The 15,311-nt window shown below is 52.0% G+C and overlaps 1 protein-coding gene across 2 annotated transcripts in view; it reads right to left on the bottom strand.

Moving 5' to 3' along the window:
• Positions 1 to 9,208, bottom strand: part of ALPK3 (alpha kinase 3) — a 33,145-nt gene extending 23,937 nt beyond the window's left edge. The window contains exon 1 of one of the 2 annotated variants that reach the window (XM_086620439.1): positions 9,006 to 9,208. In XM_086620439.1, the coding sequence (XP_086476565.1) occupies positions 9,006 to 9,148 (143 nt within the window). In that variant the 5' untranslated portion in view covers positions 9,149 to 9,208. The remainder of the gene's footprint in view (positions 1 to 9,005) is intronic. The other variant, XM_086620438.1, reaches the window with a different exon arrangement.
• Between the last annotated feature and the right edge of the window lie 6,103 nt (positions 9,209 to 15,311).

Genomic DNA, 15,311 nt, shown 5'->3' with positions numbered 1-15,311 from the left:
AAGGCTGTAAAAATGAAATGGTCGTTAACCGCGGAGAACAAGTGTCAGGACGTTTATACAAGTAGGTTTCCAAGAAGCAGCACCTGCGCCTTCCATGCACCATCCGCAGCGTTGTGCTTAAAGCAGGCAGCTCCACCCCGGGGAGACGTTCCGCTAACCGGCAGGCAGGAGCACAGACCCCTGCAAGCCCACTTCTCTGCTGGCAAGCAGGTGGCCTGAGCTGGTCACCCTCTGTGCTTCCGAGGACAGCTCTTTGGAGAAGCTGAAAGCTCTCTGGCCACTATACATTGCTTTCCAGCTTGCCAACCAAATCACTAAAGTCTGGCAAAAAATTAAAATAAAACAATAGAAGTAGGCTTTACAAGAATCTACAGTTTTTGCTTTCTTTGCAGGAATGCATTATAATATTAACCAATTCAGGGAGTGGAATTAAACACCCCGGTCCTACACAAGGGGCACTCAGATGAGCTACTTACCAGCGGCCACCAGCTCTCCCAAAGGAGTGTCTTCAAGGACTCATGTCCCAGCCAAAAGGCCACATTGCCGTTTTGTGGCAGCAGTCCCTTGCAGGCTGTAGGAAACAACCTCTCGGCATTGACCCACAGCAGTCAGGAGCGGTTCCTCAGACCTTGAGCTCACCCACACGGCAATCAAAAGCCTAAAACTAGCTAGGTACCAGCTAGTCAAGAGCACGTAAGCTCAGTGATTTAATCACACTGAGCTACACGTTAGTTATGCCTAGGCAACAACCTCACCCTATAGCTTCAGAAGTGACTGCAGCGCAGACATCCCCTTTGGGATGTAAGAAGTCAGACTCCCACATCGGTGCATGCAGCCAGGTCAACCGTCTCAGCCTTGTGCACCGAAGACTACTGCTGAACAAGCAAACTTCAGTGCTTTATGATGATGCTACAGAAGACAGCATGAGAAACTAAGGTGCACCTCTTCAGGTCTCCTACACAAAGAACCAGGCTCTGTGCAAGTCCTAATCACACAGTAGTCAGCAGGACTTCAAGTCTTGCCCAAAAAATGACCACAGAGGTTCTCTGAAGACTGCTCCTGCCAGCCATGTAGCACTTCCACCTGTGGAGGCAGGATCTTCATGCGAGTAAGTAAAAAAGTAGATCAGTGTGAAGGCCTGACACTTTACGAAAACAATTGCACAGTTTCATTGGAAAAAAACAAGCACTTTGAAGAGCTCACTGACTCCTCTCCTTCGGATCAGGAAAGCAAAGACAGAAGATGTTTTAGACAGCTGTTCAGGAGTAGCTTTAACCCAACAAACACGGGTGGCACTTGCCCTTTTGGCAGCAGCTTCACCCTTTCCACCCCCAGCCGCACGATCCTTGTCCCTCCTCAGTGCCAACTGCTGTTCACACAGCCAGAGGATGAGCAGATCGGGAGTTATCCGTCGGGAAAGAACAATCACACTCTAACCACAACACACTGAGGATCAGCCACTCGATCCATCTTGCATGTGCTGTGCTGGCCCATGGGAGAAGTCAGACAGAGGAACATTGTCTTTCCAGCTGAGCCCCACCACCTGGGGCATCCCTTTGAGCCCCACGTCCTTCCCAGTATGCCAAGGCATGCCTTGGCATTACCTGCCTCAATGACCAGCACCTCACCTTGTCCTCACCACTCCCAGCCACCTTAATAGCTTAGAGAGCTCGAATGCCAACTCCAGCTGCTCTCACCCTGCCCTGCCCTCCCAGGGGGATCAAGCTTCCTCCTCCTCCTCACAATCCTCCCAAGCACAGCTGTCCCAGGTGATCCCAGGGGCAGCAGCAGCACTAATGCACTGTGTCCGTGTGCTCTGGGCTGCCCCCAGGCAGCCCCATCCAGCTGGAGACACAACTCAAGGGCATAAGTATGAATTATGTCTCACTTCTCAGCTTTTCAACAGCAGAGGAACCCAAAAACACAACACCTCAACCTCAAGGTAAAAATGTCCTTTTGGCCTTCAGGAATACTAAGGATGAGCCAGCAGGCAAGATCCTAAAATGCTTGCTGGAGAATGCTAGCATAGGCAGAAGTATAGTTTTAATCATGCTTTCTTGCATACAACAAAGGGGAGGCTGTCTTGGCTTGGACATAAAGAAAGTCACTCAAATAGCAAGAGCCAGGACGAAGGGTGCCTGTGCCATGAACCCCTTGCGCTCATGAATGTGATCAAACAGTGAGCATCATCAGCCCTTTTTTAATCTCCAGTGGTTGAGCACACAACCTGGGCTTTATTCACTGCACATCCCGAAACACAGCGCTGCGTGCTGGACTGAGGGTCTCTTGAGGAGCTTTGATATCATCAAAAGAAAAAGGCCATCACCACAAAGATCCATGTATTAACTCAAGTTTAACCTCAATATGCTAAGGAACCGAGCAAAATTTGCTTTACAGACTAGAGATGTAAGCCCAGAGAGAGCAAGATGACATTCCGAATGCTTCAGCCAGCACAGCCCTGCCTGAAGGCAGCCGGCGCTTCCCTTCATCTTAATCACGTCCGGAGCGCGCCCAGACAGTGCTGCAACAGCCGGGCTGCGTCTGGCTCTGAACCCAATCTGCCCACTTAGAAGCGTGGGGCAACTAAGAACGGCACGACAGATGCCCCAGCGTGCCCAGTCTGATACGCTTTGGGACTGGGCTGTCGGTGTGCTCCGCTCTCTGGAGACTTGTTAGTGCACACAGTGCAGGATCCTGCTACGGGAATGCAGCATCGGCAGCGGATGTGTCTCCTCTGAGCAAGCCTGGGGCCATTATAGTTACTGGGTGAAGGCAAAGGCTTATCCTATCCTGAGGAACACATCTAAAGCAGGTGGACCAAGGTCTAAAGGTACTGGTTTCTCTCTACTGGAGAAGATGAGCTCCGGGAGGACTGCTCTGAGCACGTCTTGCTTCGGTGGGAGGAAAGTCTCTTTGGGTGTCTCACATCCATGAAGTGAAGCACGGCTGGTTAAAAGCTAGCCCTGAAAACACAGGTTTGGTTATTAACCCCCGGCGCACCAGGCTGTGAGAATTATACCCCTCTAAATGTACCTTCTACCCGCTGCAATTCTTCTTTCAATTCTGTTTCATCAGATGCTTTCAAACTCCTTCAGACGCTTATCATCTACTTAAAAGGTTTAGCCCTTCAACTGCTTATAATTTTCTTGGGAAGCAAAGGCAGCCTTCCCTATTTTTCATGCATTTGGCAAATCCCAGTCTTGCTGCAAGGGTAGCAGGCAGAGCTGTCGACAACACTCACTTCTTTTAATCACTAAAAATATTGCTCAAGTTGATGGCCTAAGCTGGTACATTGCCCCACTGGCACTGAAAAATCAGCTGCTTGAAAAATGTAGATTTTAAATTCAGCACCTTTTCTAAGCCCTCTCATGAAATGACTGCATGAAATTCTCCTCTTTCTGCATTTCTTCTTCCCAAGACAAAGAAATCTTTCTCCTTCCAGTTCATGTTCTCATACGGAAGTCAACAAGAGATCAGGAGACCCGGAAATAGGCTTCACAGTGGCTCCATCCTCACATGTACAAGCACATGGACTTGGTCTGCTTGAGCTGCAACAGTCATCGATGCATTTCAGTGCACTTTCACAGCACGACAACTGAGCCACACAAGCTGTCCAGTGCAGCAAGTCAATGGCGAAACGTGTCAACGGCAGGAAAGCCGAGACCTTGGAGTTATGCTTTGACAGAAACTGGGTTGCACAAAAGCTCCTCAGAAGAGCCCACCAAGAACAGGGCAGTCCTTCCATCCCGGGAACAGGACAGAGGGGTGGCCCTGGCCATTCCCTGCGAACGTTCCCTCTTGCTGGCACTCTGACCCGTGACATTATTGGGCATGTTTTGCACATGCGGACTTCCAAGTATAGGATTTCATATGAACTTCTCTGCCTCCAAGGTTAACATTACTTGAGACAAACACAAGCCACTCTGGTTGGCTTCTGAGAGCCGAGAAGATGTCCGTTTTCACCATTTAAAAGCCAACAATGACGCTTTCATGTACGTATGGATATGCTTCGGGCTTCTTTCCTGCCATGTGTCCCGCTTCTTATCAAGCCCTTCACGCGCACACAGAGCGAGTGTGCCTGTGTTCCATATACCATGGCAGTGACTATCAGCAGTCCCGTGATAAAGCGGCTGTGAGTGCGATGGAGCTGTACAAGGCACGTTGTTACTGTACAGACTGGAAAAGGGATGCATTGAGTGTTTGCTCGTCAAGGTCACGGAATGAATCGATGTCGGAGCGGGAGAAATATGACATTTTTTCTGCAGGTAATTTACTTTGAGCCGAGATGAACATGGACTTGCATGCAACAATTTAGAGCTAGATTCCATTAACAGAGAAGGTGGAAAACAATAAATTAAGTTACATGTTCCTGTATCAGCCTCTGTAACACTCCGACGATGGCTCAGATCCGTGTATTTTCACTCTGAATTATTGCAGCCTTTATGGTCCAAATTAAACTGGTAGCTAGTTGAAAGGCATCAGTGAATGAGAAAGGACAGAAGAAAGCAAAGCAAATACCAGACAATGAGATGCCCATGTAAGTTGACACCTTCCTGTTGACTCGCTGTGCGTAGAAGATGGGTTAGAAAATAAGCAAGGTGAAAACACAGTTGTTCATAACAGCTCATCTGCCTTCCTCTCCTTGCACCAGTGATGCTGTAAAGTGTGAGGCTGAGTCGGTGCGAGAGAACAGACTCATTCGCCCCAGACCTTCCTTCTCCTGCTGAAACAGAGCAGGTTTTAATTCCATCTCCCGGAAGCTGCCTCTGCTGCACCACAGGAGGTACCTGGTTCAGAGGAGAACACGCTCTCCCCTCCACGCAATCAGATGGGATCCCAGGCCTGGGGAATGCTCCATTTATGAGGTTTCCAGAGAAGAACAAAGTTCACACACGTGATATTCTGTATTTTAACCGTGGTCCCGAAGGGCACTGTCTGTCCAGCTCCACATGTTGGTGTTCCAGCCTAGGTTATCAGCTCATCAGCCTGCATAGTCAGCTCCACTTGACTTTCTAGGAGATGTGGACAGGAGGCTTTAGAAAGGGGGCTGAAAAATGCAGCTTGGGATTATTCTTCACTGTGTGCAACTGGCAAGGAGCCCCACTCGAACAGAGCACCACTGTGCAGATAATTACACCAATAAGAAAAAGATGCCTCTACCCTAAACACCGTGGAGATGAACCCACCGATGCCTTTACTTTTGCCTTTCAGGTGTGTACTGGATGTCCCTCCTTTCAGAGTTTGGGACGTTTCCATCAGACAAGACAGAGGCACTGAACACCCTCAGATGCCACAGCTGGTTTCTTATCAGCGATTTACACCACTTGCTCCCAAAAGGAAGGTCCAACAAGAAGTTACAGGTGCTGAACTGCTGAAGAGGGAACTCCTCTGAACTAAGCAAGCTAAACATGCTTTCCAGGAACCGAGCACTCCCGAATTTTCAGCTCGCTCTATTATAGTAACAGATCTTTCACCTTCATTTGATAGATGTGCAAAGCGAGAGGTACAAGATTGGGAATGGTTTCTAGCCAGAAAAGCCAGGTGGCAAGACACTCTCCTGAACTCAACTGCCACCACAACCAGAGACAGTCATCCAAGAAAAGATCAGAGGCAATGTCACTCTAAAAATATCTGCATATGATGAAGCTATGACAGGAGAAAGCTATTTAAGCAAGGAGGCAATGATGTAATGAGACCGCGGAGCAGACATCTGCATTAGACAAGAGGTGCAGATCGCTTCCAGCAGAGGAGCTTGCCTAGGACTCACATGAAGCCTCTGCTGTAAGATTTTACATAAAATTGCATCTCTCTGCACAAGACACTCTTCAGGCTCAGCTAATTCTTACAAAAAGGACACCTAAAGAGACGTCTTGAGGTTATGGCCCGAGAATGCAGCTAAGGCAGACCCTGGAGAGGACTGACAGCTTCTCCTCTCACTTTGTGAAGTAATTATAGTCAAGTGCTTTGAGACATAAGATTTTTTTTAAAAAAAACCCACCTACCTCAAAATAAAAGAGTCCTGCCAGCTGCCAGGGCAGAAGGCAAGTCACTATGACCATAAGCTGCTCCTCACATTGTCCATTATCAGGTATGTTAAAACGCTGATGAAGGAAACCCAGTAATCTCTCCCCTGTGAGCAGATGGCTCAGTGACAAGGCTCTTAAAGACCAGTTCCCAACGGGACAAAAAGAAAATATCTTGAATGCTGTGTTTAATAAAGGGAATGATGGCTTTTAATAAAGGGAAAATGGCTCTATGTCTATTTTCAACACCTCTATTCTTTTTGGCCCCTGCAGCACCACATCTGACAACTTCTACAAGTTAAAAAACAGAAAAAAAAGTGTGCTGGCTTCTAAATTGATATCCTTCAATTTATACAACATCCTTTTCCTCCTTATAGGATTAGGGAGATCAAGTAAAACGATCCAGACTATTCTCTACATGGGTCATGAATGCAAGTGCATAGGTGAAACATGTTCATGAGCCACCTCAGAAGCACAGATTCGTAACCTCAGTTTCTCTTCATGAAGACATTTTTGTGTCTGTAAGTGCCTCTATTATGTCATTACACTTTCTACAGCTCTAAGAAGGGCTGAAGAGAGCAGGCAAATATTTTGGTTAAACGCATCTGACAAACACATATAAAGACAGAAAAAGAGAAGCTTGAAGAAAACCACACTTTCTTTGGATCAAAATACTCAGTTTTCCCCTTCTAACCACCACAGCCTCCCACCACGGTTCTGTATCTGTGTATCACTCGCCCCGTACTTTTGTTAGCTCCAGACTCACCAAATTTAAATATGTTCTGCGTTGGAGAGAGCTGCTGAATATTATCTGCCGTTATGCATGTTGCTCATCTTGCTTTTCAAGTTCTCCCAAACAAGCTCTCCAGATGTTCCTGCATTTAATTAAACTCCTAATTGCCTTCTGAAAGTCTTCTTGCTACGCCATTCCGCGCACTTGCTCTCCAGAATTGTTACAATACATGATTTAATTACGGGACAAAAAGCCCCACTTCATTCAAGCCCTTGCCCTGCATCACAGACAACAATACAGTTTCTGCACATCCTGGCTCAAGTCTTCAGCACTTGTAGACACACTCAGGGCTGTGCGGGGAATGAGACTTTTATATTACTCCTCCTTTATTCGTGAGAGGAATTGGAAGGTGTCATGAACACAGAGAAAGGTCAGTTTGGCTATGTAGTGGGTATTTATTCACTGCTTCTTACAAGCAAAGGGGCAGCCACCGAAGTTCACAGGCAAAATGAACCTGCCTTGCCATAGGCTTTGATGACCAAGTACACAAGTGGGTTGAAAAAGGGGTCGGACAATTTGTGGAAACCAAACGCGTTGCCGATTTAAGCGTGGCAGTACAGTGTCCCGTTTGCCTGGGAAAGCATGAGACCCCCACGGATGGAAACGGAGGTGCACCCACCCGCAGCACTACCCTGACAAGTTCAGGGTGTTCAGGATTCAGACTTTTCCAGACACAGCCTGGATTTACCGTGCCTGAGCCACAGTGTCGACCCAGCCAGAGGACAGCAGGCTCACTACATCACTCTGCGCCATCCTTGAGCAAAACTTCTGTGATTTGGGGAAGCCAGCTGAGAACACCGGAGGTATCGCTTCCAGGACTGACAAACCCTCCTCTACGACTAAACTGGTTAAAGCTGCAATTCGAACATACTCAGGAGGGGAATAAAAGCCAAGTTACAGGCAACCAAAACACCTCAACGTTCTATTTATCAAAGACTCTCTCTACTTGTAACCCACAGAGTGGAATCATCGGACTCGATTACAGATTCCCTTTGCACAGTATGGTCTGAGGTCATGGATTGGTTGTGGACGCTGTAAGGGCACTTGTTGGTACTCAAGACGCCGTAGTACGCAGACCGGCTGCAAACAGATCGCACGCTGTGATGGGAGTACAAAGGAACTGAATTCAGGCAACTTAACTTTGGCATTACCCCAGCTTTAACATCTGACTTCCAGGCAGCGTGTTTTTCTCTCTTTTGGTCCTGTATTTATTTTTACAAACGTCAGATTCTTTGAGGCATCAACCCTTGACACGCTGGAAACACATTATTTATAAATCATCAGCAGGGAGAGGCACATTCTCTGCTTCAAGAGCTTGCAGCCTGAAGAGCATTCCCAGTGAACTCAAAGTAATTTATAGGCTTTATTTTGAACAACTAACACAATCATCGACACCTTTGCCTTCACCGGCACGTCGCCTCGTATTTGCTAACCTCACCCGGTCTCAGCCAACGACGTGCTCATCATACTTTCTCCCATATGAACAAAGCCTTATTCCCACCGCAGACCCCCTGCCTACGGCCATTCCTGACCCAGGAATGCCGCTCTCGTCGCTGCTCAGCCCGTATCTACATTGTAGAAATGCCTTTTTGGCAACAAGATAAGGCGCACGCACAGCGGGCCCCTCGCTCCGAGCCTGGTGCCGACAGCACAAGCGCCTTCGCTACGACGAAGGCAGGAGGGTCGGCGAGGTGTCCAGCACGAGAGTCTAACTCCAGGGACGCAGGAGCTCGCGTCCGCCAGGATTTCACAGCACGGCAGCCGGCCCAGCACACCTGCCCCGCTACAGAGTGACGTGCGGCACTGGCAGCCCCCAGCCCGGCAACAGCTGCGGGAAAACACAGCGCTGCTCCGGGACGCGCGGGGCTGGTCTGCAGGGAACGGGCTGTTCGGAGGACTCCAAGCCATCGCTTGGATCTTCCACCCCGGAGGACATCTCCGAGGAGGAAACGGCGCGGGCGGCCATGCTGCTTGAGCCCGGTCCGTGGGCTGGGGTGTTGCCTTACAGCCTGGGACGCCACCAGCCCGCTCCCCTCCCGCTGCGCCTCCCGCCAGCCCGTCCCCGTGCCCCCCACCTGCCGTTGGCATGTCACCCCCTGTCCCGGTCCCGTCCCGGCGGCACCGCGCGCCCACGGCGGCGGCCAGACGGGGGGACCCCACTGGCACCGGCCCCTCCGCCGCCCGCTCACCTGCTCTGGGGCCGGATGCTCAGCAGGTAGCTGCACCGGTTGGGCCGGGCGGCCCACGCCGCGCTCTCCGCCTCCTCCGCCCCCTCCATGCCGCCCGTTCCCCGCCCGTAGAGGCCGGCGAGGGCCCGGCGGGTCGAGCCCATGGCGGCGGCTGCCGGGCTGCCCCTGCCCCTGCGCCCGCCGCCGCTGCCCGCCCTGTCAGTCACCGCCGCCGTTTATAGCGGCCCCGCACATGCCGCTGTCAGTCGGGGGCGGCGGCGTGACGTGACGCGGTGGACGCGGCCCAGCCTCCCCCTTCCATCGCCGCCAGCTCCAGTTCATCTTGGGAGAAAGAGCGTTTTTATTTTGTAAACGGCAACCTCCGCACTCCCCACCTCGATTCGGGGGATTTCTCGCACCTCGAAGGTGTCTGGGGATCGGCTGAAACATTCCCCGATTTCTCGCGGGCACAAGGCTCCCGCTCCGGCCGGCGATGCTGCTCGGTGCCGTCACAGCAGTCACGTCCTCGCGGCGTCCTGGGGAGCATCCCGCGCCTCGGCAGCCGGGCTGTTACCCTGGGCTGCCCGGGAGAACGTCTGTGCTGGTGTTCATTCTGTCTCCGTGAAAAGGACAGCGCAGAAGAGGGCTATAAAAGGTGGGTACGTGTCACAAACTATTACCAGCAGTGATTTAATACCAAATGAGAACATAACGAGCAATAAAATTGGATTTATTCTTGTTCCACCTTCATCTTGCCTCGCCGCAGGCGCATCACTGGTGGCACCGCATCTCTCCGGCACAGGATTGACGGATGGAGCAGATTTGCTGCGGATCGGTTGTCTGCCCACGACTGCACAGCAGCGATCGCTGCAGAAGTGGGAAGATGATGGTCGACAGCTCCAGACTGGGAAAGACAACAGGCTTTGAGCTGATCCTCCCTAGGCAGGAGATAACGATTGCGGCCGCAAGCAGCAGGGCAGGTGATGGCCACATGGATCACTTGGTCCAGGACACCCCGATTCCTCTTCCGCAGCAAACACTGTGCTTTGGAAGGTGACTTTGGATAGGGACTGGCACACGGGTGCTCATGGTCGTACACAGTGTGTGCATGACCTACACAGGTATGGGGGCGTGCACAGGAACACACGGTGTGTGCACCACCTGTACACGTGCACGGCGTGTGCTCAGACACACACACGGCGTGTGCATCAGGTTGATAAAACTCAGCCTTGACCTAAGCTGTTCCTGTCATTTTATATCAAACCTCGGTCCAAATGGAAGGAGTTGTCACAACTTGAGCCAGACCTGCATGTGGAGAAACTGGTGTCAACCAAGAGAATTGCCAAGGCCAGCAGATGCCCAAACCTGGGCATAGGGAGGGCAGTGACAACTGTGGACCACGGTTTTGGGGAGAAGTTTGTAGGGACAGGCAGTGACTGTGGGCAATTCGGCCATGCAATGTAGTAGAGCGGTGCTTGCAGACACCACTAGATCCAAAGCCAGGACCTCCAAGTGAATTTTACTCTCATATAAGGTTTCTTGTATCCTGTTGACCTGTCAGAGTCAGTGTATACTGGGTCAACAATTTGGATTTTGTGGTTGCAGTAGTTATGGTGTGGTGTTAAGCACTCCAGATCTGGATTTATCCAGTTGCTTGAGAGTGGCTTGATCAGACTTGTAGTTCTTCCACTCAAGCACCAGTGAAATGCTGTTCTCAGCTCAGATCTCAGGAGAGTCTTGTATTTGAGCAGCGTTTTTGAAGGAGCCTTCTACCATCTCCGGTGTAGCTATTGGAGTTTATTTGCTTTTTGCAGGCCACCATGGCAGGTGATCATCAGGCATGTAAAAGCTAGCTGGATTTGTGATACCAGAGAGGATACTTGGTCTTGGCAAATGCAAAGGAGATGGACCTCATAAGACGTTTGGATGTGGTCCTAGGAAATATGGGGAAAGAAGGTGGTCTTAGAGGACTGACTGAAGCTCTCACCTTCACCAGGGCGTAAAAAAGCAGAAGGAATTGCATAAAATGAGCGTAGCATGATCCACAGGGGAAACAACAATACTCATTTTCCCTAGGCAGCAGTGGGCTCTGCATGGGCTAACGCTGCTCAGGAATAATCCGTCTCAAACAGAATACAGTAGACCTGAAAAAAACCAAGCCCAAAACTCACAGAAGGGCAGCAAGGATGACCAGAGGTCCAGACTGCCTGCTGTGTGAGGAATAGCTACATAGACTGGGACTCTTCGGCCTGGAAGGAACAACTGAGGTGCATATGACTGAGGTATACACAGCTGTGAGGGACAAGGAGAACAAGACCAGGGGCATCAAGTGAAATTAGCAGGAGGTAAAATCAGTAAAAGAGTGATGCTTCCTCCCTCACCTTGGCATTAAGCTGCTTCCACACATTGCTGTGGCTGCTCAATGTCAATACGGGTTAAGAATCTCCATGGGACAAATCTGTGGAAAGAAAATCTCTTGGTTTACTCAGGACAAAGATACTACCTTTGGTTCAAGAAGTCTCCAAGCTACAAAAGAATATTCACTGTGTGTGTGCCCCAATCTCACACTCTTCACTGTGCCCCAGCTGCTGCCCAATATGGGAGGCAGGATGCTAGGCTGGGCAGACCGGAGGTGGCATTCTGCTGCTCCCATCTCTTCCTCTGAAAAGAGGAAGACTCTCAGGTCCCACAGCTTCAGGAAACCTGAATTCAAGTCCCAGCATATGAATTACACACTATTTTACCATCCCGTCACCATGAGCCTTGTCTCTTGGGGTGTCGATCTGAAGAAGAGAGCCCAGACCATCTTGAGGTTGTCCAGAACAGGTGGGTGTCTGTGTCGGGCCTGGAATCGCATCCAGTTTCATACTCCCAAATACAGGAAAGACACTGATAGACTGGAGTGAGTCCAGTGAAGGCCACCAAGATGATCAAGGGAGCTCAGGCACATGACATAGTAGGAGAGAAGGAGAGAAACTGGGTTTAAGTCTTCAGGGGAGGGCTAAATGAAGACCTTCTTGTTTTCTTTAACTACCTCATGGAAGAGTGCAGACCAGACAGAGCCAGCCACTTCCCAGAGGTGCAGAGTGATAGGCTGAGAGGCAACAAATGCGAGTGGCAAGGAGGAAAGTTCTGATTAGGCGTTAGGAAAAGAAATTGCCCCGTGAGGGGGATCAAACAGTACAACAGGGTCCCAGAGAGGTGGGCAATCTCTGTCCTGGGAGATAATCAACTGTTGGGTGGGACAAGGTGCTGAGCTGAGCTGAGCTGAGCAATTGATCAACGTCCTCCTTGGAGTGGGAGGCTGGACCAGAGACCTCCAGAGGACCCTTCCCGCCCTAGTCATACCATGGTCTGTGCCTTACCCTGGTAGAGGAGGGAAACTTGGATGGTAAGCACAGGTTTAGCTCAACTATGGTGAGACAAAGTCTGCTGTGGTGTTTCATCCTGCCCCTAGACACACGGGGGATGTATTTTTTCCTGCCCTTTCAGGCTCTGAATGGTTCTTGTGCTCGTTGCCCTGCTGAGACAGAGCTTCCTCTTACAGCATCTGCTTTCCCGTCATTTCGTTCGCAGAGAGTGACAGTGCCCTCTGCTCCCGTCTCCGTTTGGACATGTGCTCTCTCAGCATTTAGTTTTTGACGACTAAGCCAGCCAGCCACAAGGCTTCCATCCTTGTTAGCAAAGCTCTCGTCTTCTGCCTGCAAATCCAGCGCTGACTCACAGCGAGAGCGGCGGATGTTTTCGCGCCCCTCTCACACATTCTGTCCTTCCCTTTCCCAGCCTGCACGCACACCCGTAGGTTCCTCCCTTTCTAAAATCACAGGCTTCTTCCTACTCTCCAACGTGACCACGTCAATAAGCTCTCACCCCTGCTTCTTCACCCAATATTCATGCAGACTGTGCCAGGGCAGGGCTCTTACAGAGGACAGGGCACCTTTTGTCTAGGTGTTGGATGGAGGATGCTCTCTCCAAAGCCCAGAGAAGCAGTCTATGGGGAACGCAGCAACCTCCAGCTGTTTGAAGAGATGCTGCATCAACCAGAAGTGTCATCTTTAGCTCCAGGAAAGTGCTGGGGTTAATCTAATGATCATTTTTATTAGCTACCTGCACTGCATTTCTAATAACTCCGCATCCCAGACAAGACAGAGCTGCTGGCACATTCAGCTGGAACTTTCGTTTACAATCCATTAACATGTTTATTTTAAACCTGCAAAGGGTGTATTTCCAAATGCTTGGCTGGACCCTCTAGAAATTAGGAAAAAGGTGGGTCTGTGCGATCTCAGAGACAGCTGGGGTGATGAGCACAAAGAAAGGTTCTACGAGTCTATGCTAAGCATCATCTTCCCTATATCCAGGAAAGGAAAGGACCAGTCCCTGTAGGAGCAGGGATTGCCCTGGACCATACTGGACTGACAGGGTGTAGTGCATTTTCCTGCCTTTGCAGGAGCGCAGCATGATTGTCCCATCCTACACAGAAGCAAGGACGTGGAGGGAGAAATCCTTCCTCCATCCACCAGTTGTGTTGAGTTTGTTTTTTTCCCATCATCTTCTTCCCCACCTCTTCTAAGAGAAAAGCAGCAGGTAGAGGCATATCGCTCAGCCTTGCTTAGTCCCTCCAACCCTATGGCATGGCTCAGCTCTGCTCTGCCCTGGGTTCCCTAGGGAACCCCATGGGGGGGATCCATGACCATTCTCAGCCACAACTGCTTCTCTCCGCCATCCCAGACACCTGCCTGTGCCCTTCCACCGTGACATTGAAGGCACTTGAGAGAAACATCCTTGGTGGTCTTGCTTTTCCTTGGTCAACCTCCATCATTGCTATTGCGAAAACCACTGCTGCAGCCCAGAGGGGAGAGAAATATCAACAGGGGAGCAAAGGTCTCTCTTGCAGCTTCTTCTGCAGATGGTCCAGGGTTCCTCTTATGCTGAAGTCCTGGTCCCCATCACTCCTGGCACTGCAGGAAGCTGCTGCGCAGGACCATGGGCTTGGGGAGAAGCCAGCCTGGTGGGAATTTGTCTGCCCTGGGGCTGGGAGCCTGTCAGGAGGACCCCCCAAGTCCTGAGCTCAGACCTGCTTCACCCCCGTTGGACTCCCTGCACAGTCGCTTCGCAATAAGGTTCTTTGGGGAACAACAACCAGTCGCTCCCTGTTCATCCTCTGTCCTCTCCATTTGCCATTGCACAGACCTTTCCACGTGGTCCTCCCGTCTCTTGAAAGGTGACGAGTTTTGGTTTAACGAGTATGATCTTACTTGCCCTAACTTTGTAAAATGGAAGTCACGGAGCAGCGGTAACGAGTTCTGATGCTCACCACCGCGGCGCTTCCCCTCCGGCCGTCCCAGTCTGCGCTGCCCCGGGGGGGCTTGTGCAACCTCTGGGAGGGCTGGCCCAGGGCCACTTCCCCTGGGCCCCTCATGATGCCCGGCCTGGTTGGGGGGATTTCTCGGAGGAAGCACCCTGGAGGGTTTCCACCTGCTTGGTGGAGCAGAACAGCAGAGCTGTGGCTCCACCATGAGCCTTGGGGCTGTGGCCCCCAGGAGAGAGGTTAGGGCAGCCATGGGGAGCAGGGTGCAAGGGCGGTTGGGAGGGCGGCCATGGGGAGGGGGATGAGACTGACTGTGGGGATGAGAGCAGGGGCGGTTGTGGGGATGAGGTCAGGACACCAGTGGGGTGGGGGGATAAGGACATCTGTGGGGATGGGGGGTGAGGACACCTGTGGGGATGTGGGCAAGGACACCTGTGGAGAGGACAGCTGTGGGGATGGGGTGAGGACACCATGGGGAGGGAGGCGAGAATGGCTGTGGGGATGGGGAGAGGACACGTGGGGAGGGGGGAAGGACAGCTGGGGCAGGGGGGCACACACGCAGGGGGCTGGGGTGAGGACACCCGTGGGGATGTGCGTGAGGACAGCCGTGGGGATGGGGGCGAGGTCACCTGTGGGGAAGGGGCAAGGGCACCCGCGGGGATGGGGGTGAAGTTATCCGTGGGGATGGGGGTGAGGACACCCGCGGGGATGGGGGCGAAGTTATCGATGGGGATGGGGGTGAGGACACCCGCGGGGATGGGGGTGAGGACACCCGCGGGGAGCGGGCCCAGGACAGCGCGGGGAGGAGCCGAGGACGCCCCGGCGCACGGGGGGCAGGGGCAGCCGCGGAGCCCGGGCCGTGCCCGGGGAAGCCCCGCCGTCGCTCGGCGCCGCCCCGCGCGGTTCCGCCGTGGGAGCGGGGCGGGCCCGGCGGCGCGGAAGTGCGGGGCCGGCGGGGCCTTCCCCGGGCGGCGGGTGAGCGCGGGGCCGCGGTCCGGCCCCGGCCCGGCTCGCCGGAG

This window comes from Tauraco erythrolophus, chromosome 14, assembly GCF_009769465.1.
Source record: "Tauraco erythrolophus isolate bTauEry1 chromosome 14, bTauEry1.pri, whole genome shotgun sequence".
Taxonomy (NCBI): Eukaryota; Metazoa; Chordata; class Aves; order Musophagiformes; family Musophagidae; genus Tauraco; species Tauraco erythrolophus.
The sequence above is the reverse complement of the archived record's forward strand: the minus strand, read 5'-3'. Positions and strand labels throughout refer to the sequence as shown.